Consider the following 27271-nt stretch of genomic DNA (forward strand, 5'->3'; position numbering starts at 1 on the left):
CCACACATCAAAGCTCAGGAGGGCCTGGTGACTTGGAGGTGCCATAAAGTTGCTACCTGCTCAGGTCAAACAGTCTCCTGAAAGCAGCCTTTGCCAAATGCAGCCCTTCAGTAGGTCCAATATTGTTAAAATACATTTTGCTGCCTGAGTAGCTGGCAAAAGGAACAAGGTAAATGAGCCAAGGAATTGGTTCTGTTTGTTTGTACAAGTGAGGACCCATAGTGGCCTTAAGAAATGTTTCTGCTGAAGACTCCAGTCAGCATGCTATAGTCATCTTATAGTCATTCAGTTTTGCTTGGCAAGGGAGTAAAAAGGAAGAAAGAAACCAAACAATTACTCTATTTTTCCTTCTTCTTCCTACCTTAAATCTTTGCCTTTTGTATTAACCACTAAACATTACCTTCAGGACCACCTGATCCAACCAGTAGTAATATTCAACATATTAATTCTACAATATTAAAATAATAATATTCAACATACTAATCATAATATTTGCTTATCTCTTTTAACATATCTTCTTTATTTTGTTCCCTGTTTCCGTTTCTAACTTCCATTTTTGTTGTTTAACCATTGATAAAATAAATCCCATGTCATATGATATTCAGTTTGCTCTTTCTCCTTGTGTTAGTCTGTTCATTTCTGCACATTCTATTTTCCTAATCACATTGAGAGAACATACTTCTTCTACATCTCCATTTCTAAAAGATTTGTGGGGTGGGGGCTAGACAGCTTTTCTCTGGCTGTGCTAATACTCTGCAACAGCCTCCCAATGGAGATAAGGTTGGTCCCTGCTTTTTCAGGTTTCCAGAAACTAAAAAAAATGGTTTTGGCAGGCCTTTCCTTAAGTCCATATCTGATGCCACCTTGCTTCTTAGTTCTCTGTTGTTGTTTGTCCTTCTTTCTACATGGGAGCTGATGCATTTGTTATTGTTAAAATTGGTTTTATTGTGCCTATTTCAAAACCTGTTTGTGTAGTTTAGGACAGTTAGAATCATTTGATTGCAGCAGGTTAGAAATATTATAAACAGATAAACATTTGGTTTTAAGACTGCTGCAAGCAAGTTGCTCCAGGAGGCAGGGCAAGAAACAGTGTCAGTCACAAGGAAGTAGGCATTGGTCAGCTATCAGAAGAGGCATCTTAATGGTAAAAGCTGCTTGACTGCCTTTGGAAGTGATGGCCTCTCCTTTGCATTAGGTATATAAACAGACTGAGTAGCCATCTGCCAGCGATGCTGTAGTAGGAGATTCCTGCATTTAGAGAGATGGTAGGTTAAATTACTTTATCTCCCTCCAACATCTCTTCCAGTTCTTTCATTCTAGGTTTCTATATTCCTGATGCTAATCTTATTATGTAGCAAGGAACACAGGTTTCTAAAGAAAACAAGCCTTTCCCCATTTGCATCTTACCATTGTCTGAACAGTCCCCTGGCAACATTTTACTCTGCTGTTTTCATGTTACCTACATCTTGTACGCAGCCCGTGCGTGAGTCTACACCAACGTTAGATAAAGAGTTTTCCCTTTCAGCCAACAGCAGGCAGTGGCTTTTTCAAGGCCTGCCGGGTCTGAGCCCCATCACTATCCACGTGGCTGGCAATGGAGTCAGATGTCTTGTGAAGTGTTGGTCCCTTCAACCAGTGCAGGCTCATAATTCTCCCTCCGGCCTCAGGGGGCTTATTTCCAAAACACGGACAACTGCCATTGAGTTCAGTGCATTTGCAGAGGGGAGAGGCTTTGAAAAGAATCACCCTCCACCAAAGTTGAAGACTGCAGATCTTTCAGATTCAGTGGGCTTGCAAAAGATGCCAGGTTTTGAAAAACCTCCTTTTCCTGGATTTGTGACTTTATTGGTTTTTGTTTTTTTTAAGCTCCATGTCTCCCTGAGTTTTCTTCGACTGTTCAGGCGGCTTGCAAGAAGCACAGAAAGAGTACTCACCTGCACTCTCCCGAGAGAAAACAGGAAAACACAGGTTGAGCCACCTGCAAATCCTGCCACCCAGGCGCCAGTCCAATGGGCTTGCAGGGTGGATGAGAAAAGCTCTGTGAGCAGGAAAGCCAAGCCAAGTCACCTGCTAAAACTCACCCCTTCTCTAGGCCCCATCTCCACATCATAATTGGAAGATGTTTTCCACTGATTGGTGATGTTTGCGAAAGGAATGGCAGTTAATCCAGAAGGTTTAACCCATCACTTAACATGCCACACACAAATTGCACATGCACTATCAAGGCAACACCAATCAACAACAAACCAAAATTAATGCAAGTCAGAGAGTGGGAACAGCAAACCTTAGGCTTGGGTAGACTTCTGCCAATTCAAAAATGCTTGGACAGTAATTTAACTCAGCAATAGGTATGGATTGTCATCCTAAACTTTCCACAAATAATGAGTTTTTCATTATTATGGCAGGTTCTCCTCTTCTCCACATGTTAAATCCTGCTCTAGAAGTCTTCCAGATTGAGATTTTTTAATTAAACCTCAGGTGCTGCCCAGCTGCCAAGAAATTAGAGCCTGAGAGGCACTGAATTAATCCACTGTTTTTGCAAACCACTATCGGCCACGATAGGCTCCTTTCTTTTGCAAGAGCTGCATCAGTCCGCGATTAGCACCATGCTTTTAAGCCTCCACAATGCTATAGGCCTTGTGTGGGTGACTGCAAGCGGAGCTGATTAACTTTCAGCTCAGATACTGTCCCAAAAGAAACGCTTTCACCGTGCGGCTTCTGGAGCTGCAAAGCAGGTGGGTTTCCCCACTGGTGGGAACTCTCCTTTTCTCCTGCCCCTTTGTGTTCCTTCCTTCTGCCAGATTCAAGACAATGTTGAGGCATTGCCAAGGCAAGGTTGGTATCTTCACCTGGTCCTTCCTAGTTCACAAAGGAGTGACTTTGCTACCATCCCATATACTGGCCAGTTAGGCTGCTCTTTATTTTCAACCAAGTTTATTTCACATTTGACAGTGGCTTTTAATGTGGAAGGAAGACAGATAAGCCCCATGAGAGGACAAGAGCATAATAAACAGCAAAAACACTGGTGTGGCAAAACTGCTTACAAGGAATAAAGGGTTAAACTGGGTTGTACAGGTAATCCTGGAGCCCAAAATTTATGCTGCCAAGTGAGAAATTTGTTAAGTGAATTTCCCCCCATTTTAGGACTGTTCTTGACATAGTTGTGAAGCGATCATTCCAGTTGTTTAGTAACATGGTTGTTAAATGAATCTGGCCTCCCCACTGACTTCACTTGTCAGAAAGTTGGAAAAGGGGATCACATGATCCTGGAATACTGCAACTGTCATAAATATGAGTCACTGGACAAGCATCTGAATTTTGAGCACGTGATCAGGGGATGGCTGCAACTGTCATAAGTGTGAAAAATGGTCATAAGTCCCTTTTTAGTGCTATTTCAACTTCAAACGGTCACTAAACGAACTGTTGTAAATCAACGACTACCTGTATATGGAAGTGACCCTTACTTGATGGTTACTTTCTTATAGTGGTCACACACCTGGCCCAATTTCACACCCTTGTATCCAGCTACTGATATAGCTCCACGATTTTCTGCAGGAGTCAGCCAATTCACATTAAGAGTAATACAATTATTGCAGAATAAGCTGTCCATTTGATGAAGTGAGGTGAAGAATATGAATACAGTAGTGAATTAATTAGTCTTTAAGGTGCTAGAGAATTCTCGGTGTTTTTTAATAAAAAATCAGCCAGACGGGAATGTTGACACTTGTTTACGATGGATGACAATGCTCCAAATTCACAACCTTTAAGACTGCTTGTCACATATTTTCCTTTGTAATCCGCTACAATACACTGCAGACACCTTTGAAAAATAGGCTAGTTTCCCAGTTCCAGTGTTACAGGTTTCTTTTAAAAATAATTGTCGGTAGCTGTAAAGAGGCAGAGGTTCTTCTTCTGGCAGAAATCACCATCCTATATACAAAGAAGCTTTCTAGAAGGTTATGGGATTGCCATCCTCCGATCTAGAAACTGAGGAAAGGCTCCACATTGTAGAAACACTGGACTACAGTTAGCCCTCAACAATTTAGCCTAGCATGGACAAACCCACTCCATGCAATTAGCGCACCAGACAATGTCTTGTTAAAATCTAGAAAGCCAAGTTGAGTTAACCACAGGCAAATTAGGTGGATGTTATATGAGCAGAGCCACTACTCCTACTGGGTTGCACATTGTATGATCACAGCCACTACTAAAACCACACAATGCAACATACAGTAACATAGCTAGCCTCAGCTACACCTACTTATAAGCCTGAGAGTGAACACTGCTATAATAGCCAGATTAGAAGATGGCCGTTCTCCCTTGGTGAGCTTCCTCTTTCCATTCTAATTGCCTAACTGATCTTAGTCCTGATGTAGATGTCCAGACATCTACAGGATTACAATCAGTACTCTTTCCAGTGACATGATAAGTATTCTAAATTAGGGAAATAAAACTGAACCATTCCTAGCAGAGTAAGGCTGCAAGTGAGAAAGCAATGAAGATAATATCAAAACACAACAAAAAGGATATCCTGTGTGTGGATGTTGTGATACACCTACAACTGAACTGAATTACTCATTACTGTACTATACACAATACCAAAAGCATACCAAGAGTTGTGGTGGTGCAGTGGTTAGAACGTAATATTGCAGGCTAATTCGGCCAACTGCCAGGAGTTCAATTCTTGCTGGCACAAGGTTGACTCAACCTCCTTCCGAGGTCGGTAAAGTGAGGACCCAGATTGTTGGGGGCAATATGCGGACTCTGTAAACTGCTTAGAGAGGGCTGTAAAGCACTATGAAGCGGTATACAAATCTAAGTGCTGTTGCTATACCTAGATCTTTACCTGCTCTACCTATGTGGCATGATTATATATTTAAAAAACATGAAGATGAACTAAGTTTCTTTTAGAGGTCGGCTGGTGAGCTTCAAGCAGCTGTGGACAGGGGTGCTTTTACTGCATAGACTTCAGCACTCACTGTTATCATGATCACAGGATGCCATGAGTTTTTATCAAGGATGTTTCACCTCATATATGACTAGTGCTTTATATATGAATGCATTCCCTCCTCCTGCCCCAATCATTTGTGGGGGGAGGGGGGAATCGGTTTGACGTATATGGAAAACAACAAATTACATTGTGCAGAAATTAATATTCTGCAAAATGCAAACTCCGTTACAGGAAAGCGGACGTACAAAACGCAAAGGTTAGCACGAGAGAAACACAAGGAGTCTCTGTTGCTGGGCAGAGTGAGGAAATGGTCGACCAGACAGAGCATTTTCAATTCTACTAATGGCTACGTGAATTCTCCTGCGCTTTAGAATTATTATAAACATCTACAACCCATCACAGGTGTGAGAATGGAAACAGGCATGGCAGGGAGTTTTGCTTTTCATCACCAATGAAGTTACGGGAACAATTGCTCCGGCTGCTCACCAGAGTCATATTCCACCCAGTCCTCATGCAGTTAAAAAGAAAAGGGCCTGCGAGTCAGTTCTGGGCAAGGGCGGAACATCTGTTTTTCACTCGAGGACAAGTCTGTTGCAAGAAAGGCCGTGGTTACTGCAGCTGTAGCAGCAGCAGCAGCAGCAGCAAAGAATAATAAGCTCTTTCCAGAAAGTTTACGCCATGCACAATGTCAGCAACATGCTTTTAATTGGCTCCCCCTACTCTTCTGTTGTTAATGCTTCAGGGAGAGTTTGGTTTAGGTTATTATACTGAAGAGCTGAACCAATGAAAATACTTAAGCTGGTACAAATGGCGGCAGCGGGGGGTGGGGTGTGGATTGTGACATTGTGCCAGTGACCAAATCCTGACCTCCAGTGTGATGACAGCAGTGTTTTTTTTTTCCTTCAGTGAGAGCGGTTCACCGAAAGATGCAAAGGTTTATCTGAAACGCCAGACGTTTGCGTAGACGTATCCTGACAAAACCCTCAAAAAACTCTTATGGACATTGGTTCAACTCACTTCTTCCTGCTTGCAAAGGCCTCCTCCTTTTGAGAGGGACTTGGGAGGACCTTTGGATGGGGCTGAGCGGGAGAAAAGAGGATGTGCTCTTTCAGGAAACATGCTGGGGCTGAAGGTAAAAAGAGGGCAGCCCCTGCGGCAGGGGGTGTTAGCAACAGGAGGAAATGATTCATAACCTGCTGCTGGCTGCTGTTGGCGTTCAGCTCAGTCTTAGCCACAAAGACTGCCAGATCCTCCAAGGGCCGGACTGCCAGGCAGCCCTCCGGTCCTAGTGCCCGTTTTGTTCGATGTTATTCTCCTTGCAGCAGCTGGGACCAGCTGTGGCCTTCTGATGTACTTCATGCTCAACAGCCACAAAGCGGGGTTTTTTTTGTTTTTGGTCAACATGGCAAGAATATGTAAAGCTGCCAAATTCTGGAACAATGTCTATGAATATAAAAATCTGCAAAATGATGAGAAAGAGCGGCATGGAGCAAGCCCCTTTGAAAGCATGGATTTAGCCCGGGGCAGGGGTGGGGGTGGGGGGGTGTGAGCTTTTCCATTCACTTGAAATTGGGAAAATTCCTTTCAATGAAATTTGGGATATCCAAAATTTCATTGAAAGGAATTTTCCCAATTTTAAAGGGATGGAAAAGAACATCTTGTAAGCAGCTGGCTAGTTTTCTCTATAGTAATTAAATATGGCACGGATCCCTAAAATAAGAAATATGATGGAACCGAACTCCAGCCCAGCATCATTCATTAATTCCCAAATTGTACCTCATCTCTACGATGTATGACTATCTAGCTTAGTTTACAGTTCTGTGGTGCAGCACAGCTTTTTCCAACAAGTGTTAGAAAGTTATTCTGGGAATTGCTATTCATCATTTCCCGATAGCACCAAGTTGAGACTATCTAGTTTAATGCATATAATTCTGTAAAGAACCCTTCTTGAAAGACCGTTGTCCTTAACTGGACAGCACAAGCGTACTGCTACTAGAAGTAAGCTATTATAAATTTTTTTTTCCTCTTTCTCTCTAACCTGTGGCTTTGAGAATGTTCCTTTGCCTGAACTGGTGATTCATTCAATCACTGCTGAGTCAAAAGAAAACCCACACAAGAATATCTATGGAGATTCTCAGTCATCCAGGTCATGGTTGTCCCAAAGATGCTTTTTGAAAAGGCAGCTAGACTTTATTTTTTTTTCCTTGAAGACTTTTCACTTTTCATCCAAGAAGCTTCTTCAGCTCTGAAGAAGAGAGAGCTGAGAAAGTTTCTTGGATGAGAAGTGAAATGTTTTCAAGGAAGAAACAAAGTCCAGTTGCCTTCTGAAAAAGCACTTTTGGGACCACACAAGATTACCTGACAGAGCGGTCACTCTGGATCAACTGAGAGAGTCTTGAAAGAAGCCACTACTTCTTGGGATCATTTCTCCTAGCCTTGCTTTCTCTTCTCCACCTTGCAGTGTCTCCCCAGAACTTGAGGTGTTCCTTTCCAACCTTTTAAGGCTACACTGAAGGAAGAGAAAGCCAAACTTGCATTACGTAAGAGTTTTCCTCCAGTGACAGCACTTTTGAACAAATCCCAGGACTGCTGAGAATAACCTATTTTGTGTCTCAGCAGACCTCTCAGTTTAGGGACAGTCTACATGAGCATGACATTTTGCCTCCTCAAAAAAATCTGGCTGAGCCAATTCCTATGAGCACTTTCACTTTTAGCAGCCAATTTCATACATACATGACAAGAAGCAGAAATATAATTTTACTATGCAATCCCACACGTTCTCTGCAGAAGGAAGTCCCTGTTGCTGAACAGGAGATGCTCCCAGGTGATGCAGCCTTAAGTGATCTTTCACCAGGAACCTTCATTAACAAATAGGTATGCAAAAAGGTATGTACTTTGCAATTTTTCTGATAACAGAAACAGTATTTCTGGACAGAAATAACTATATTTTTTATCACAGAACTGTACACATTCTGGAAAGGTTTAAAGAAAAATATTAATTTTCTAACCTCTCTCTCTCTCTGGCTGATATTAACAGATACCCTAACCAAGCTACATACTGTTTGTCCCCTTGGCAATGGTTACAACTGCAATCATCTTAATTTACAAAACACTTGGAAAGGAAAACAAGCAAACAAAAAGAGAGAAATTATAGCAATATCAGCAGCAATCATCTCGTTCTTTCCTAAATTTAAAATATACATGCCCAATCCTTCAATTAAAATAAATACCAAAAGAATAGGGCAGAAGATTGGTCTTCTTTCATGCCAGTTGATAATTTAGCTGAAAACCCATCCATTAAGAATTTTCTGCCAGGGAGAAGTAATGAAGAAATGTGCCACTTTACCATTTTATAATGGAGAAATGCATTAAGTTCAGTGGCACTTTTGGCTGAGGGAAGAGGCAGAACACGAAGTGGTGATTAACCAGAGAAAGGATATGACAGGAGTGACAGTCACAAGCCAATATCCACGACTTTACTATTCATTTCACCAGAACATAAATTTATGACATGCTTTTCAGAGTTATAGCTTCCCCAAAGTGATGCATACGCGCATATATAAAAATGCGCAATCACTGAGGAAATTAAAGCTAAGATTGTTGAGAATGGAGAATGGAGTGCCTTTCTTGTGAAAGGCCCTTTGGAACAAAGACATTTGTAAAACTTTCTTAAAGGCCAGCTCCAAAAGCAACAGGAAATACATAATTCAGAGAGTATTTCTGAGAAAGCTTTGTGTTTCTAACCAGCGAATATAGGAATTAAGTCCTATGTAAGAGATCTGCGGACAAGCTCCATTTCTCCCACAGACTTATCATGTAGCTTTTGGCGAGACAACCTCTAGGTCTTAGAGGAATCTTTACCCAAGAAAATAATGCCATTATGGAACTAATTCCAAACCTCATCAATTGTCTGCTGTTTCCAACAGCTGGGTTATGCTCTTTTATGGTTCGTCTGTAATTTGTTTGAAAATTCTATTTTATTTGTTGAGAAATTCTAGAGGTAGCATTTTCTTTGCAAAATTGGAAAGGTCCAATTTCCTAACCAGAAGTCTTACCTGTCCTCCCCTCCAGCCATGAGCCTTGTTTACTTTCTTCCATTGCAAAACTCCTTTACTTCATTATAAAGGTTTACAGACAGGGTTTAAAGTGAAGGAGTGGACTAGTAGCCAAGGAGATGCATGACACTCTACTGAATGAATGCTTTTAGACTTTTAGATTAGTCGGCAGGAGGGAGCCTTGGCTGGCTCCTGATGATTTTTCCATGTTTTCTGCATTTTTTAAAAAAAATTCCCCCCGTATTTTCTGCATTTTAAAGTTGACAAAAGCACAGGCAACTGCTGGTCCATTTCAAACAAGAGACCAGGCAGTAGAAACTGAGTGAACTGGAAGTATTCTTAATTTGTTTTCACTGAAATGAACACTCATCAGATAATTATTGCAAAGGCAAGCATGAAGACAGCTGTAGTAATACTACGTAAATGACCGCCTATTTCCTATGATTCACTTAAAATTCTCAACATAAGGAAAAAAAGATAACTTACAAATTAAATTGTTCTTCAGTCCCTTTGTTTAAATCATGCAATATGACCCAAATTTGAAAGATACTTGTTTTGGCCCTCTTGTCATTTCCTTCAGACAAATTGATATAAGAAAAACCATTATTAATTGGGATTTTATACACTGGTTTATCGGTATTAAAATGTAAGCAAGGTGAATCTAAAACTGCACTGTTCAGAGGGGAAAGCATTTAATAATCCAACCGAAATGGAAGTATTTATGTTTGGGTTTTTGGTTTTTTTTTTATATTATGTGATAAAAAGATAATAAATTCCACACACTCTCAACAACACTAATATTTTTGGGATTTCTCAGCGAAAGGAAGATGATTTTTAAACAATGAATGTTAAACCATTTGCAAGCAGGATCTGTTCTGTAACGCAGACATGCATCCATCTGAACAACTTATCTTTTTAATCATGTGCTTAATTCTGTTCACAGAGGCAGAAAGTTTATAGCTGCATCTCTCTCAGGGTTTTCTAATAAGTGAGTAATATGTAGACATACATATTTGCATATAATGATGACCTAAAATCACTTCCTGTGCAATTGTAAAGTCCTATGTGCTTGGTAGCAGCAACTTTATTAGGTACAGGCAAGCACATTTCTAGCTTCCTTAACCACATCTTAAAAAATAAAATACAGCTCACAAGAAAGATTACATTTCTTCTCCAAGCTCTTCTACCTTTATAACAATTCAAATGGGTCAGGCTGAGTGTGTGATTAGTCCAGGATCACCAGTGAAACTGAACAGTCTGAACGGCTGAATAGTCCTAGGTACTCTCTAAATCCCACATGCCAGTGATTCCCATGGGTTTCCTTATTTTTTTTTCAGTCAACATACGTTTATGCCAACTTAAAAAAAAACATCATGAATCAGAGCTCCCACACCAGGATGAAAGTTGCTTTGTTAAATCATTCCCCAAGATGACTGGGTGATGATTCATACATCAGACGGACAATGACCTACGAACTTGCACAACAGACTCCAATTGCTTTGGAGAAAGAGAAATGGTCAACAGAGGAAACAGCCAATGACATCACAAGTTCTCACAAGATGCCTGTGTGGTGATGCTTTCAGGGTGTGGTGTGGAATGGCTGATACCGTGACATTCTTGGCTTATGGCTTCTTTTTTCGCGTCCCAGGTCAGAAGGCAACATTTTAACACAAAAGCCAACCTAAAAGCTTTTGCGGCAGGCTGAGTAAGACAGCAATCAAGAATGCTCACTCACTGATCCAAGCTGGGGACTAAACAATCCTAAAACAGTGGAACAATCCGAGACACTCTGCTCTTTCTCCTCAGCTTTCAACAGCTCATTGCCAACCAGATCATGTGCGTCTGAATCCGCCTTTCTTCTGGTTAGAAAAGAAGTCCTCTATATGCTTAAAGTCTCCCCACCACTAGCATAAAAAGTGATCAGATTTGTCTGGAACCAAGAATGGGAAACCGTCATAATTCTGTGACATTCCAGCCTTGATCCACCTTTGGGATACTGTGAAGCCTTTTGTGGCAGCTATGTAAGTGGCTTTGAGGGGAAAATGTGGGAAAATAAGCGTTGGATTCAAGCAACTGAGAGATTTGCTTTTCTGTCATATTGATCCTTCCCATCAGATCCCACTGATCACCCCAGGAGTTGGAGAATTTGTAGATAGTAAGACTTTACTTTACCATTCACTTCATGGTATCTCACTGGTGCTCTCTCATCTTGACTAGCTAGTGGAACAATGGGGTTTTTTTCGGATGTAGCAATTGATTTATTTCATGGGGAAAAAAACACTGAGGTAATCCTTAATAATTGCACCATATCCCACAAATCAGCCCTACCATAGCTACAGAATAATTTGAAAATACCTATTCCTTTTTGACTAAAAATAAATAAATCAACATCTCTCTTTGAAATTTGGCGTGGATGCTTCCATTGGGAATATACCTTATTACCTTCTGTTCCCAAACAACATTTAATTTTTTTTTGACAAACTTTATAAAGCTGCACAGATAGTTTGTGTGTGTGTGTGTGTGTGTGTGTGTGTGCGCACGCGTCTTCAAGTCAGTCTTGATTCCTGGTGACTGCCTCGACAAATCCCTGCAGTTTTCTTAGGAATATTTCAAAAGTGATTTGCCATAGCCTCCTTCCTAGAGCCGAGAGAGAATGACTGTCCCATTCCCAAGATCAGCCAGCTGAGGTAGGACTAGGGATCATGGTCTCCTGATTTCCAGCCTATTGCATTAATCATTATACCAAACTGGTTCTCTACTAACTTTTACATGCTTATAAGAGAGTCCCTTCCTTGCCAAATTGCAAGAGATCTCTTTTTTTTTTTCCAAATCACAAATTTCAGGATTCAGTTCAGATTATGCCAGGTATACATAGCAATCTAAATTTAAGTATTGTCATTTCTGGAGCTCTGGATCAGGTAGAATCGGCCGCTCTTATTCTGGATCTAATGAGTGCTGCTTTCCCTATTCAGCAATCTTTATATCTGAACATCTGTTTAACAGATCCACAACTTAATTGCAGGTATTCCTCAATTTACAACAGTTTGTTTAGTGATCATTTGGAGGTACAATGGCATTGAAAAAAGTTGATATGATCATTTTTCATATTTACAACTGTTGAGGCATCCCCATGGTCACATGATCAAAATTCAGATGCTTGGCAACAGACTCATATTTATGATGGTTGCAGTGTCTCTGAATCATGTGATCACCTTTTGCAACCTTCTGACAAGCGAAGCCAATGGGGAAGTCGGATTCACTTAACATCCGTGTTACTAACTTAACAACTGCAGTGATTCAAGTGTGGCAAGAAAGGTCATAAAATGGGTCAAAATTCACTTAATATATGTCTCACTTAGCAACATAAATTATGGACTCAATTATAGTCGTAGTTGAGGACTACCTACACTTCATACCCGTGGTCTTGAATTTTGGAATCTTAACCTACCTTTGTTCCCTTGTTCCAATTTTTTTTTTTAAAAAAATGCTTGATATTTCTATGGCCAATGCTGTATTTGCACGATATTTTAAAAATAAGAAAATTATTATTCGAGCATTTAAAATTACAATTTTTAATACTGCTTGGTTTCATTTGGTTCCCTTTTATGTATTCAATTTTAGGTTGTTAGACTAATTTAATTTTTAATCATGACGGTGTTTAACAGGAGAGCTTAATCTCCAAAAATTAATAAACATTTCCCCTTTTCTAAACTTCCTGCCAAATCAATTTGTTCTGAGTGATTCCTGAGTTGATAAACCTGTCAACTTTCCCTTTCCCATTGCCTTCCTTGCCCCATTAAAGCTAGCTGTTGAATCTGTTCCTTCTTATTTCCTTTTTGAAATCAACTAGAAAATCCCTGTCATTCCTGCACATCATCTCCTGGATATGCTTTCTGATCTTACGTGTAATCCCAAGCCTAACACTGCGCCTCTGAATGCTTTCTGCATTGGGACAGGATTCAGCCGCCATGCAGGTTTGATTAGCAAGAGCTGCTTTTGTCTAAAACAAGGTCTGTGCAGACCAAGACGTTTATTTCCTAAATGGGCAAATAACCATGAAGGTGCTTTGAAGTGTGCAGCAGCGCATACATTCAGTTCCTTGAGGGCACATGCCCCATCACACAAAAGTTCTTTGTTCTTAGGGTAGACAAAGAAACATAATAGTGTGACAGAATCCTTACAACAAAGTAAGACCTGAACCACTAAAAGGCACGTGTGTGTATTGTATGACCGGGGTTACAGTATCTATAATCCATGAATATATTTTACATTCACACATACAAAATGTGGATACAAATACACCAGGGATTTCTCCGAGGATGGAAAAACCACACCTGCAGATGCCAAAGTATCTAAGACATTTGCAGATAGTTGGATTATGCAAAAACTCATTATTTGGAAAAGGATCATTCCAGAGATTCCAGAATCTGGCTGTTCTCAGGAAAACTTCTGGAAACCTCTGGACTGGTCCTGGCAAATGGTATTCAAGAAGAGCCTTAGCGTAGTCCAGAGAGGGAATGGAATGTTCTAGACTTCTCTGGAACATTATATTTCTCAATTGATGAGTTTTACATATCCCCAGTAGATAGCGAATCACAGACACACCAGAATTAAATTTTAAAAAATTATAATGGTGAAAAAAAATCTAATAAAATGCTAGAGTTCAAAGAATCTCAGAAAATGTCAGGTAAGAACACCAACATCTAATTAGATTTTAGACAAAAATACAAAAATTTGAGGATAACCTGGTTTTGATGTTTGTCTATATGTTGTTCAACCCCTGAAAATATTCAATCCCTGAAAAGTGTTTTAACCTGTCTTAAATTATAGTAAGTGACCCTCAGAAATTATAATCTGATAATCCATTAGGAGAGCATGCCATTATTGAGGGAATGGACTGAATTTTCTCTTCCACAGCAGGGCTCTGCATACCCCAGATCTGCTCCTAAGGGCAAAGGAAGAATTAAGAAATCAGGGAGAAAGGTTCCTCACTGTGTCGTGTAAATTGTTTCAAATTTGAACATTTCAAGCGCAAATTAGTCTCTTTCAAGCTGCTCTCACACATATAGAGCTATTTCAAGCTTGGAATACTTCTGGAGTAGTAAGAATACTAGAATGGTGTCAGTAAACACAACTGTTTTGAACTCAAAAGCAAGTGCCTGGAGCTCAAAACATTTAGAAATGGAAATATTTTTATACTCTGATTCCACAATCCGTAACTGGATAGGTCACTGTGCAAATGAGGATGGTCTGTAACATTTATCATGGTTTCTTCTTGCGCCCCTAAAACAGCCACAGAAGTCCCAGCGAGAAGGAATTCTAATTCGCCTGATGCAGAAGAGAAGACTGCTCAGCTCCTCTTGACATTCCCCACAGCAGCAAGATATCTTTCGGTGCTAACAGAAAATACAGGGAGGCTTTCCTGAGATGGGGTGGGTGGAACTTGTGCCTCTTTCTCAGTCAACAGAATGAGTTCAGTTGGAGAAGAAATGGCAAAATAAAGGTTCTTCTGAACCAGCATCTCTGTTCCCTATCCCCAACTCATACCCTAGAGCACAGGGGTCTCCAAACTTGGCAAATTTAAAACTTGTGGACTTCAACTCCCAGAATTCTCCAGCCAGCTATGCTGGAGAATTCTGGGAGTTGAAGTCCACAAATCTTAAATTTGCCAAGTTTGGAGACCTCTGCCCTAGCAGCTTCTTCTTAGGGAGTTCCTCAACCTACCTGGACTTTTTGAAAAGAGAGAAAACATTTTCCTAGTCCTAGGTGCTTCCTAGGACTAGGAAGAAATTTCTAGCTACCATGACTCATTCCAGTGAGAGATATTTATAGAGATTCTCAATCATCCGAGTCATGCTTTTCCAAAAGGCAACTGGTCTTTCTTGGTTAACCAAGAAAGTCCAGTTGCCTTTTGGAAAAGCACCTTTTGGAGATTCCAATGAGAGGGCATTAGATTGGGAGGAGACTGAAGAGATGGCTGGATACATCTTCAGTTCCCCTGAGCTTTGCATTTTTATTGGCTGCAAAATCTTTCAGCACCTTAAATAAGAGAATTGACCCTAACTGCCCAGCATCATTCTTCTGTACTCTTTATATATAATAAATTATCAGGTATGGACAAAAAGAATTTCATGCAGTTTTTTGAGCAATAAAATATTTCTGTAGCATTTTGTATAGCTTTCTTTAAAAAGACAAAAATGAAACCACCCATCCCTGCTTTACAATTACATTTAATGAGAAGCTGACTATTGTAAGTATCAAACTATCAAAATATAAGAGTGCTTAGAGAAAAACTATGATTTTTTTTAAAAAAATCTCTCTTATCAAGATCTCTCTAGCATTGACTCTAGACACGAATTGCCTCTGTTTAATACGTTTCGTAACACTTCATGTTTGGACACATCATTTTATGGGCAAATGCATACCAACAAATACTAAGCCCTTTTCTGGTAAGAAAATCTTCCCCAGGTTCAAAACTTTATTCTACAAACATTTATTTAAAGCATTTTAATGAAATTTCTACACTTGATTTACAGTAAGCTTCTACAGGCCTTCAGATTTAGAGTCTAAAAGAGATGATCCAGAAGAGAAAGAACTGGGAAGGAGAAGGGGAAAAAAGGAAATTGAGGGACTATGTCAAGATCAGTCATTTGGATTCAAAAGATGTAGGAGACAACTTGTAATTGAGGTTTGGAAAAAGTTCTGATCTAATAATTGAGATTCATTTAGAGCCAATAATTAAAATCCAGGAAACTGATGTGCAATAAAGGAGTCAACACCTCATCCAACTTTCCAACAGCAGACATTTTATGGCATTACCCTGCCCTACTCCATCTAGCACTCCTTCAGATGTATCATCTCCTGGCTTTTAGAAAATTGGCAAAATCCTGGGTGCTCCATCAACTTTCAGGACTGGGTTGTTGCAATTACTTCTCAGTTCAATGGATTGGGCTTCTTATAATTGTCAATGTATTCATGACTCCTTGCTTCATGGGAATACTATGTAGTTGTTTTTAGATAGGTGATATATTTTTAATCCCAATTATGTTTTGCGGAGTTGCACACTGCTCAGAGTTGGTGGATCAGCCTATAAGCTATAAAAACAAAGAAAACACACAAATTCCTAGTCTTCGCACCAATCCCTAATTGTTGTTACAGTGCTATGTTAGCCTCCTGAGATAGTCCAGACAAGAAGCATAATCAGAAGTACTATTCTATCTTCACTGTAAAAATTACATTAAAAAAATCTTCCAAGGCTGAAAGTCTTCTTTCCATTTCCTTTTATGCTCCAGAAAATTAAGGAAGGTCTCTTCTCAAATATTTCTCACACCATCTCCTGGGGCTGAATTCTTTTACATCCTACCTGCCATCTGCACTCTCCTTCCCAAGGTCGTTCCAACTTACCACACAAGGGATTCACTGGGGAAAAAAAATCTCCTTGCCCTTTGGGATTATCCTTTCTCCTTCTTCTGAGAAATGATCACAGCCCAGATGCTGATAACCTACATACAATACCTGCATCAAGGATTTTTTTTATTTATAATCTTTTATAAACCTGAAGACCAAACTCCACAGACAAGACATGCTTCAGATTCTCTCTCTCTGAATATTTGGGGTAGAAAACCAGCAATTGTTGTCCCACCCTTTGGAACAGCCTCCATCAAGAGATTTGGCCTCAAACAATTAGAAGAGTTGCAAAAACTGTTTTGTGATGCAAGGCCTTTGGATTCCAACTGATTTGTCATCCTTGGCTAATAGGTGATGGTTGGCTGTTATTGCTGATTTTTATTTTATTGGAGAACCTTTAATATTTTATTTGTGTTTTACTCTGGAAAGAGAATGTTTTGATGCCCTAATATTTTTGGAGGAAGGAGGGAGGGAAGGAGGGAAGGTTTGTAATTATGCAAAATGAGACATACTACAAAATGTTCAGCACAACAAAATCAGCCAACCTTGGCTTGGACTGTACAAGCTTGGTTCCAGTAGGCTGGATGGGGTTAATCAGCAAAAAAGCAAGAAAGATCTGATAGGATCCAGGTACAGGCTCCTATTTCTTTGGAATTGGTGAGCTTTTCTGGAAAATGAAACTATTGTGGCTGAGGGGAAGGCTGCCTAGATACGAAATGGTTGCTAAAAGTGAGCATGTCTGGTCAACCCAACTTTGAATTACCAGAAGGCTGTTAATTATTGGGGCACAACCATCCCCCCCATGTTCTTTACCACTGGGGTTGACCTTTGATTTTCTTCCTCTGGGCTAATGGGCAAAGTTTTAAACAGCCACCCATCCATTTCCTTTTCTGAAAAAGCCTGTGAAGTCTATGTGGGGACTAAAAGTGTCATTAAATGAATATGATGCTAGAAGCTAAACAAGCACATAGAGTTAAATATGCACTCAGAGGTTCATCTATCTGACATTGGGTGCGTGTTGCTCCAGTTCCCCAATATTTTACACTTAATGCAAAAGCAATGTTGCAGAGAGGTTAGGTAGACAAGTTCATTTCTAGCAATGCTTAAGAAATTTGATTTTTGCATATTCATATTCAGAATGAACTAAACCCGTACTTTGCAGATTCAGGTGCTAATTAGAAGTTGATAATACCTACTTAAATACCCTACTTTGGAAGGATTAAAAAAGAAAGATGCCAGTTTAATGTAGAATAATGGATAACATGAACACATATAGCTTGGAATAGTATGCGCCATAATAGTGAAATCTTAGTTGGATGAGGAACTTAACCAAATTGGTAACCATAAATGTCTGTTTTTGTTTTCATTCCCCCCGACATTACTAAACAAGTCAGTTGTCAAGTGAGTTTTGCCCCATTTTACAACTGCCACAGTTCTTAAGTGAATCGCTGTAATTGTACAATGAACCCTGTGGTTGTTAAGTGAATCTGGCTTCCCTCACTGACTTTGCTTGCAGAAAACCAGCTGGGAAGGTTACAAATAATGATCACATAACACTGGGACAGTGCAACTGTTAGCCGCTAAGCAGCCCAATTTTGATCACGTGACCATAGGGGTGTTGCAACTATCCTAAGTGTGAAACCAGTCATAAGGTACTGTTTTCAGTGCCGTGGTAACTTTGAACAGTCACTAAATGAATGGTTGTAAGTTGAGGACTACCTGCATTGTCTCGTGCTTTGGTGGATTATAGGAAGATCCATACCTCCAAAGCATATGGATGAACAATATAGGGCTGTTTCAACCAGCAAGTCTTCAAATACAAAATCCCCATGCAATTCCAAATTCATGCACTTAAGCCCTACCCATTATTTTTAGCAGTTGTTCTCAGTCCAAAGGATAAAACATAAAGCAACTTTTCAAAATTTCTGGGTTAAGGAAAAATTATTTTCATAATGAAAAAGGAATGGAACATTGGGATTTTGTCTTTGGACAACAAAAAACGTTGAGATGGTACCATCAAATACTATTTCAGCAATTACGACTTCCTTCTTGGGATTGTTTGGAAGACATTATGAAATAATATTGTTTTCTTGAAGGAAAGGCGGGACATCAAACTGCCAACATATATAAACAAACTGACATGTAAACGTAGTTGTGTAATAATCTATACACTTATATATAAAACAACAAAATAATTTGTATAATAAAAATTTGTACAAGAACCTGTTTGGTGTAACATTTAAGATGCTAATCTAGAAACTAGGAGACTGTGAGTTCTAGTCCTGCTTTAGGCAGGGGAGCCAGCTGGGTATCCTTGGGCCAGTCAATCTCTCTCACCCCAACTCACAAGGTTGTTGTTGTGGGGAAAACAGGAGTATTGGGTATGTTTGCTACCTGGTATTGACCATATATAAAAACTGGATAAAATATCAAAATAACAATATCCTGACTTTCCTGAGATAGAATAAGGTAAAGGTAAAGATTCCCCTGCACATGTGTGCTAGTTGTTTCCAGCTCTAGGGGGCAGTGCTCATCCCCGTTTCTAAGCTGAAGAGCCAGCGCTGTCCGAAGACGTCTCCGTGGTCATGTGGCTGGCATGACTAAACACCAAAGGTGCACGGAACGCTGTTACCTCCCCACCAAAGTGGTCCCTATTTTTCTACTTGCATTTTTTACATGCTTTCGAACTGCTAGGTTGGCAGAAGCTGGGACAAGTAACGGGAGCTCACGTGGCGCTAGGGATTCGAACCACTGAATTGCCAACCTTCTGATGGACAAACTCAGCCTCTTAGCCACTGCGTCCCTTGAGAAAGAATACAGGTTAATAGCGGAACTAGACATTTCATTACCAAATTTATGACTATATAAATTAAATAGTATGTTTTGCAATCACACAGACAACCGACTAAATCAGTTAGGATAAACAAAAATATTTTGAGCTCTGACAAAAAAAAATTGAAAATACATTTCCCAAACCGACTTAAAAGCCTTTAGGGCTGGAAACATTTTAGGCAGCATGAAAGTTGGTTTCTCCAAAAGGTTTCTCCAGATGGCCTTAGGGAAGGTCCAGTCTTTCCATGGAGATGAATGGATTGCTATGATTTGAGTCCAAACGAAATTTCCTTTCCCTATCTCTAAGGTTCTAAGAGCAAAAGTAGGCTACCAAAAGCAATCCATTCAAAGCTCCATAAGAGTAACCATTTGTTGCATCTTAATTACCTCTGATCGGGAGACATCAGAGAAAATAACCATTTGGAAGGCTGTGGGCGTGAATAAATAAAGCCAAAAACAACCAAGACTTTCCAAGAATGAATGTATCCTGAGAGAGGCATCAGTTCACATAGATTTCTTTTGTGGGCCTATGCTCAAGCAATCTTCTCAAACAACAAATAAAACGGAAGAACCTATTTACCACTGTCATTAAATGTACACTCTTTGAACAGTAACCATTCTTTAATGCAGCCTTTTAACTTTTGGAAAAGATTATTTGAAAAGAAATGTGAGTACCAATCACTGGGAGCAATAGTACCCAAAGCCCAGGAACATTGGCCACAGTCCCTTCCAAGTTGTCAGAGAGAGTCAAAATGGGTTTTGAATTTATACAAAAACTTACCCAAAAAATGAAATGTCCAGTTCTGTTATTAACCTGTGGAAATAGTCACGGTTGAAGCAGGCATGTTTTTTGGGATCATAGATGTTCTGCATCCCCACATATTCAAAATACGGGAAATGTTTGACACTGAACTTTGTTACAGCAAGAAAAAAAGGCAGCTATATATGCACAAAAAGCTGGGCTGTGGGAAATGGCAGAATATATAACCATCTTATCCCATATAATACATCTAAAGACTCACCAAAGAGCATAGTTTTAATGTTTCGTGGGCCTGGTACACACATTACCTTAAGGCAGAGGTGGGGAACTATGCCCCCTTTATGACTTGTGGACTTCAACTCCCAGAATTCCTGAGCCAGGAATTCTGAAGACCACAAGTCAAAAAAGGACCATAGTTCCCCACCTTTGCCCTAAGGCATAACATAGTTTCTCTGGCTGTGATGCTACATAGTCAACAACCCGTATTAAAACAAACCATGGCTCAGAATAATGTGTAACACTCACACAAAGACTGAGTGCTTAAATTTCCTTTCTCCTAGCAACGATGGTAAAAACAGAATTCAGTGGAGCAAATGGACAAAAAATAATATCTACACTGTGTATTCTTCTGTCTTGCAATAAAAGTTGAAGAGTTGAAGAGGAGAAATTATACTGCACCAACATTCAGCATTACTAACCCAAACTGAAGAAAGTGTGACTATGGAAGCTACCTATTAGTTATCACTCATAAAGGTGACAACTCCATCACCACCCCATGTTTATATAAACCATTACAGCATTCAAAGTACTCTACCACTTAATTTCCTAAAGTCTACCAGGGAGAATAAGCTGGGAGATACTAACATCTCTGTTAGTTTATTCCTGCAACTTTGCTTTTCTGCAACTATAAGAAAGTGGAATTAAAACATAATCGCCATATAATCATTTCTTAATATGCTGCTCTAACATTTAAAATGCTGTTCTAGCATGTAGCAGATACCCTCTGTATAAAGACCTTCTTATATGTATTAAAGCAAACACTGCAACTTTAATTAATAGCTTCCTCCTTGTAAATACATTAGTTTTCTGACTTTCAGGACAATGTAAGAAAGAAAATAGTGATAACTAGCTTCTTTTAATTGCTCTGTCAATTATGACCTGCAGGAAAATGGAAGATTGTATTACTACCCTTTAATTCAGATTACTTTTTTCATTTCTTGTCAGAATAGGATTCCTAAAATGGCACTCTAAAATGAATTAAATTAAACAGTAATTAAACATTTCTACATTGAATGATGGTAATTTAACAGAGGTTGTTCAGGGGCAATACAGTAGTAGATTCATCATTAATCTTTCACCCCTATCCATCTGAATTTGATCAAATGGGCTGAAAATAGGGAATGTTTTAATTAAAGATACAAGAGGCTTAGAAAATTTAATACTCTTTTGCCCATACAAACTAGATAGGAATGGGGTGTGATTGTACTTCATTTTACTTTTTAAAATGCCACAAATATAGTAACACAGTGAAAGAAAAGGGATAACATAAGAAATCCTAAAATGAAATAAAATGAAAGTTGCTAAGATGTGCCATAAAAAGCAAATGAACAAAAAGATGACCATTTCAGAGAAGAGAATATGGGGGGAAATGCCTAATTCAGTTCTTCCAAATCTGTTACCAAGCTGTCTGGGAATGATACTAATTTTAATCAATAGATCTAAAACATGAAAAGTTAAAGAAATGACACCTAGTTAAGTGTCAGACAGAGGTTGGGATTCTAACCTCAATGTTTTATTGTACTTACTAAATAGTACTCACCATCCACTCCTCTAGCTTTAATATAGATGCTTTACAATGGCCATTTATTACAAATTAAAGAAAGCAGTTACGTGAAGAATACATCTGTAAGATGAAGAAATAAATGCAATGCAATGCTTGGGGAAAGAACAGAAAGTGACCAGACCAGTTCATGAACAAATGAAAGGCAAAGCTTGAAAACTGATTAGTATTCAACATGCAAAACATATACAGTGCACATCCCTACTCTGCCATGATGTTCGTGAAAATCACTATCTTTCAATCTAGCTTCCCCAGTAGTACTGGTTGTGGTACTTTTGTCTTGATAGCAAACGAAATGTCTATATCTAAGCGTAGCAGAAGCATACAACAATTAAACAAGCACACAAAAATAAGTGCATGAATTTAACAATTATCTAGCCCCAGCATTGCCATAACATATTGCAGCCCCCCCAAAAAATCATTATCCAAGTTTGAGCTGAACAAAAGATACACTTAAGGGCCTTTTAAAAGTCGACCCAATAAGACGCCATACAGTGTGGTACCTCATTTGAGGGAAGTCAATTTCAAAAAAGAGCCCAGAGAGTAAAATCTCAAAAATATTGCATGGCTGTTCCAACAAGTGGGCAAACAGGATGTTGTAGGAAAATGTGAAAGGACAGAGTTAGCTGTACAAAAGAAATGCTATCAGCTTAATAATTGGGCAGAGAAGGACCACTTATATCGGGTCTTCAGAGCTGAAGAAGTTATACTTTATTGATTTAACTTTATTAAAGCCCTGAAATCCTCTCACAAGCAGATGGTATAAAAAGACATACCTCAATAATTAAATTATGAAACAAGAATTTTGAGTATAGATTTTATCTCAGAATTTGTTCATATATCCAAGATAGATAATTTTGCTACTTGCCATTAGATAACTTCATGCATTTATTTCAGACCACACTAGGTTGGCATCTACCACTAGAAACCAATCCATTGTTTTCCTACAGATATATACTTGGACAAAGAAGCTAACAACAAGCATCTACATCTTTTAGATCTGATAAGGATATTCCTATATAAAAACCAACCAGTCAACCAACAACTATATAATTTTATTTTAAACTTTTAAACTTTAAAACCCCTTTTCAGGCCCAAATTGCTTGAGAAATCCAGCCGGGTCCAAATACCTAAATTTGTAGGTAAGACTATTTCCATTCACCAGCAAGATATAACCAGGTTTGCTTTTAACTACAGCTGGGTACAGTTTTTCCCAAGGTGTACCATCTGCTTCACCGAGAGTAAGGTGAATCTGTACCTTTCACTAAGGCATTGTGTAGTTTGTGTGGTTTTAAAATTATGAGGGAAAGGATTATTTAACAACTCACAATTAAGCCATGGTTATTAAGATCATTGAGTCAACGCAACATGGTCAAGGTTCAGATGGATGCTCAAGTTGTGACTCATGTTGATGCTAATGCTAGACACAGCAGATCCACGCTACAGCAAGCTGAATGTATAATTTCCACAACAGAGTAATGAGAGAAACATGTCCACCAAGTTCATTATTAATCCTATTTCACAAAAGGCCAGTGCCATTGATATGCAGGCTGAGATCTCCTCCTCTGCATACAATGGCATTATTTATGTTACTTGCATTCAGGTAAACAATGCAAAGGAGTTGAACCTGTAGTTAAAATAGCATCTCACAACGTAAGAGCCATGTTTTTGTAGTATTCCAAATCCAGGAAGGTTCTACCATCAACATACATCTTAAGGGCAATATTGTTCACACAAATGTGGTAGTGGATTCAGAACAGAAAGAACCTCAATACGAGACCCGATTCAGAGAAACACACGATGAAACTCAGAGCTTTCTTAAAATGATTTCTTGTGCCTAAGCCAGCACACACCCATTGGCTACCATTACAGTCCTAAACTTGCTTCCCACCCACTCTTTCTCCCTCAATTAGGACAAGAACAAGAATGGATTTAATTCCAATTTAACTCAATGTAAATTCAAAACAGTTAATGGGATTACTCCCCAGGTACTTGATAATTTCCACTTCTGTAACAAATTACAACTGCAATTTGGTCACAAATTTTGCAAGGGCTCTGGGGATTGCACCTAAAGCTTCTGCTGGCTACATCTGGCTCTGAAGTCAGACAGAAATCCATTGATTTTAATGAAATTCACTTCCAAAGAGCACCTTTGTGATGGGAACGTTGTTCAGCTGAAGTAAAACCTGTGTATTGTACATCCATGGAGCAAAAGGTACAGCCAAAGAGCTGCCCATCTACAGCCTACCAGACTTCCATACTGACGCTGCCAGAGCGTTAACATGTGGCCTTTTTTTTTTTTTTAGTAATTTGGAGAGGAAAAGTGAAGGGCCGAAATTGGTGCTTCAAGTTTTGCAGAGACTCTTTCAGGCTCACAAGATCCTCAGGGGATCCTTGGCCCAGCCCACTTGGAGTGCTGCACTTGACATGCCAGGCAAAGCCTGCAACTCTTCTGCCCACAGACCGTGCACTCCTGTTGTAGATCCAAATCACCACCATGCAGAGATACCATCAGCCTCATTTCCAGACATGCATCCTTATACCTGTATTGTGACAGTTCGCCTGATCAAATTCTATTTATGTACAGATACGCACCCCATATCTTTGCTGTCATACAAAGTCAATATTGTAAATAACTAAATGGGATTGCACACCTATATCACAGTGATACCTGTCCATCAGTGCCCAGAAAGGTGAATTTCCTCCATACTTACTGTTGGAAAACAGGCGCTTACACATGCACCAAATCCATAAAACCAAATTTTAGGCCAAATAAATTCAATTACGAACACTCTAGAAATGCAACAATATAATGAAGACATTTTCAAAATCACACATGCAACTTACACACATATAATTTGGATTCACGTGGTAGGAAAAGTGAGAAGTGTACATCCTTATACACAAACCTACAGAAGTAATTGCAACTTTACTTCAAATCTAAAAGATGCCTGGTGATTTGTCCTTACGTGGGCTTTTAGGACACATGGATGTGTATGTTAATGAACAGCATGTGACACACAAAAATCTCCTCAGAGCTTTTCGGGCCTACATCACTCTTCCACCATCCTATAAGTTCAGCCTGCCTACTTGTATATATTTCCATCATCCAATAAATCAGAATGAGAAAATAAAAAAAAAAATGTGACCCAGGTTCGAAGACAGGCTGCCCGGGGAGGATAAAAAAGCAAGAAATCCTTCTGCTGCTACCCATACCCACCCCAAATATGGACAAACACAATTAATAATCCAAATTTAGCCTGCCTCCTTCTTGTCAGGTTCCTGCCCATCCTCTTTATTACAGTGGCTTTAATGTGCCCATTCATTGATTGTAAAACCGTCTCCTGCTTTTGGCTACAGAGAGGAAACGGATAATTTTTTTTTTTTATTTTAAGCAGAAAGTCCCTCCTCCCCTCCCCCGCCCCCCCATTTCTTTTAAATTCACAACATAGGCATACAAGGTCATTCAGTGAATCAACAATAGAGATAAGCTCCCTCCCAAATGCTGGAAGTCTTGATTCTCAATTCCTGCCTTCGCACCCCACCTTCCCAACCCCAGTGGAGAGATAACTTAGTGCCTCAACGCCCTATACCCACACTAAACCACACACTTCTTGCCACAGGGGAAACTAATCCACGCCCCAATCTTCAAGCGAAGCAACCAACCAGGCTAGCCAACCTGCATTTTCCCTAGCTGACAAGGCCTTTCAGGTTTCCAGGGATAGCCTTGGTTTGTGGGTGGGGGTGGTCATACAACTCCCACCCACCCCCCACCCCCCAACACATTTGCTACAACTCCCTTACAGCTTCCTACAAGCTGGAGGTTCAATCTTCCTAGGCACACAACCTCCTGTCTCCGTTCCCGAAGACGTGTTGGGAGGGGAATTTTTACAGAAAGGGGCTGGGTGGGGGGAGAGAAGAGGAGCCTTGTTTATGGCACAGGCTGCCTGAGAACACATGGATGCCATAGAAACCACATCCTGGAACCCCACCCTCCAGAACACCCAGTGAGGGGTGGGCTTAGAAGTCTTGTCTCACCCTGGGAAGCATCAGGAGAGGGTTAAAAAGCAGGCCCTTTGGCGCGATCCTGACTTGCTTAAGCCCACGTCTCAAATCCCTCTACTGCGACCTCTTTCCAGAAACAAGAAAGACCACCCCCAGTCTCCTGGGGATCCATCGCCTCCTTCGCCTCCCCATGCAAAGTCCTTGAAGCAGGGGTGCTGGGAAGAACGTAGAGACTGCCGATGTCCGCGGAAAGTCAGCAAGTGCTGTGAAATGGGATTTCGCCGCCTGCGTTTCGTCTCCCCGGCTCTTCTGCTTCTCCCCCTCACCCCTTCCACCCCCCCATTTTTTTTTTAAAAAAATAAAATAATTCCAGACTGAAACTCGCCCTTGGGAACACTCTGGCCTGAGCAAGAGGGCTCGCCGAATGGGGACAAGGGGGTGGTTTCCACCAAAGGAACGGAGCTAAGATCAGCCAACCCCAGAGATTTGTTTCGCTTTTGAGAAGGCAACCTTCTAGTCTCCCCAAAACTGGAAAGACCCTATTTCCTTCGTCGCTGCCACCACCCCCTCCCCCTGCAGTACCAGGATTTTTGGAAGAGTGGGGGGAAACCTTCTCAACCCTCCTTTTTTTTTTTTAACCTATCCTCCCTGTTGAAGCCAAGGACGTTTCCAAGATCTTGGGAAATAGGAAGCGGGGCGGTGGGGGGGCATGGGGTAGACGGCTTCCTTACCTTCTTGTTGCTCTTGTTGTAGCCAAAAGTGGCAATTCCTGCACGAGGAGGCACAGAAAGAAGCATTTTCGCTTAAATGTTAGAGAGCTTGGAAAGGGAGGGGAGGGGGGAAGAGAAAGAGAGAGACACACACACACTCACAGAAAGAGAGAGAGAGAGAGAGAGAGAAAAGAGAGAGAGAGAGGGAGAGAGAGACAGGGCTTCTGGCTTACGTCACCAAAGCAAGCCAGCTTGCAATCTAGGACTAGGGTGCCTGCGTTCCGCCAGGTCCTAATGCCTCCGCTAGACAAACCAAGAGAAGTGGCTTTAAAAAGGAACTGGAAATTTTGCAAAACTAAGTGCAGAAGTTAAACCGTGAGCAACCTTACGTGCCAAGAAGCATTCCTGTCACTGACTCTGGCCTCTGGCTGCCCTGAAAAATAGAAATGTCACACATCAGGTGTTCATCAGGTGTCTAACAAACCCTGGGAATGCCCCCCCCCCCAGGATGCTATATGCCAATAATTGCCCAAACCATGTTAGATGATTAATGAACACCCTGCACAGATCCAGACTAAAAACTCATTAGGAGTGTTGCAGGAGAATATGTGTTATTCCAGATTTCCTGGGGTAACCAGTTTCCAATACACCATGTGTCCTTTTTGGACCAGGCCTTTCTTTCCTGGGTTAAAACTGATTCCTATGTGTCGT

At 40.2% G+C, this 27271-nt stretch overlaps 1 protein-coding gene across 4 annotated transcripts in view; it reads right to left on the bottom strand.

Moving 5' to 3' along the window:
* Window positions 1-26820, bottom strand: part of RBMS2 (RNA binding motif single stranded interacting protein 2) — a 74775-nt gene extending 47955 nt beyond the window's left edge. The window contains exon 1 of one of the 4 annotated variants that reach the window (XM_087956265.1): window positions 26582-26820. In XM_087956265.1, the coding sequence (XP_087812391.1) occupies window positions 26582-26647 (66 nt within the window). In that variant the 5' untranslated portion in view covers window positions 26648-26820. The remainder of the gene's footprint in view (window positions 1-26581) is intronic. The other 3 variants (XM_026680013.2, XM_026680012.2, XM_026680011.2) reach the window with 3 other exon arrangements.
* Between the last annotated feature and the right edge of the window lie 451 nt (window positions 26821-27271).

Source organism: Notechis scutatus, chromosome 2 (genome assembly GCF_049901735.1).
Source record: "Notechis scutatus isolate UNSWTSFEM ecotype Mainland chromosome 2, rNotScu1.2, whole genome shotgun sequence".
Taxonomy (NCBI): domain Eukaryota; kingdom Metazoa; phylum Chordata; class Lepidosauria; order Squamata; family Elapidae; genus Notechis; species Notechis scutatus.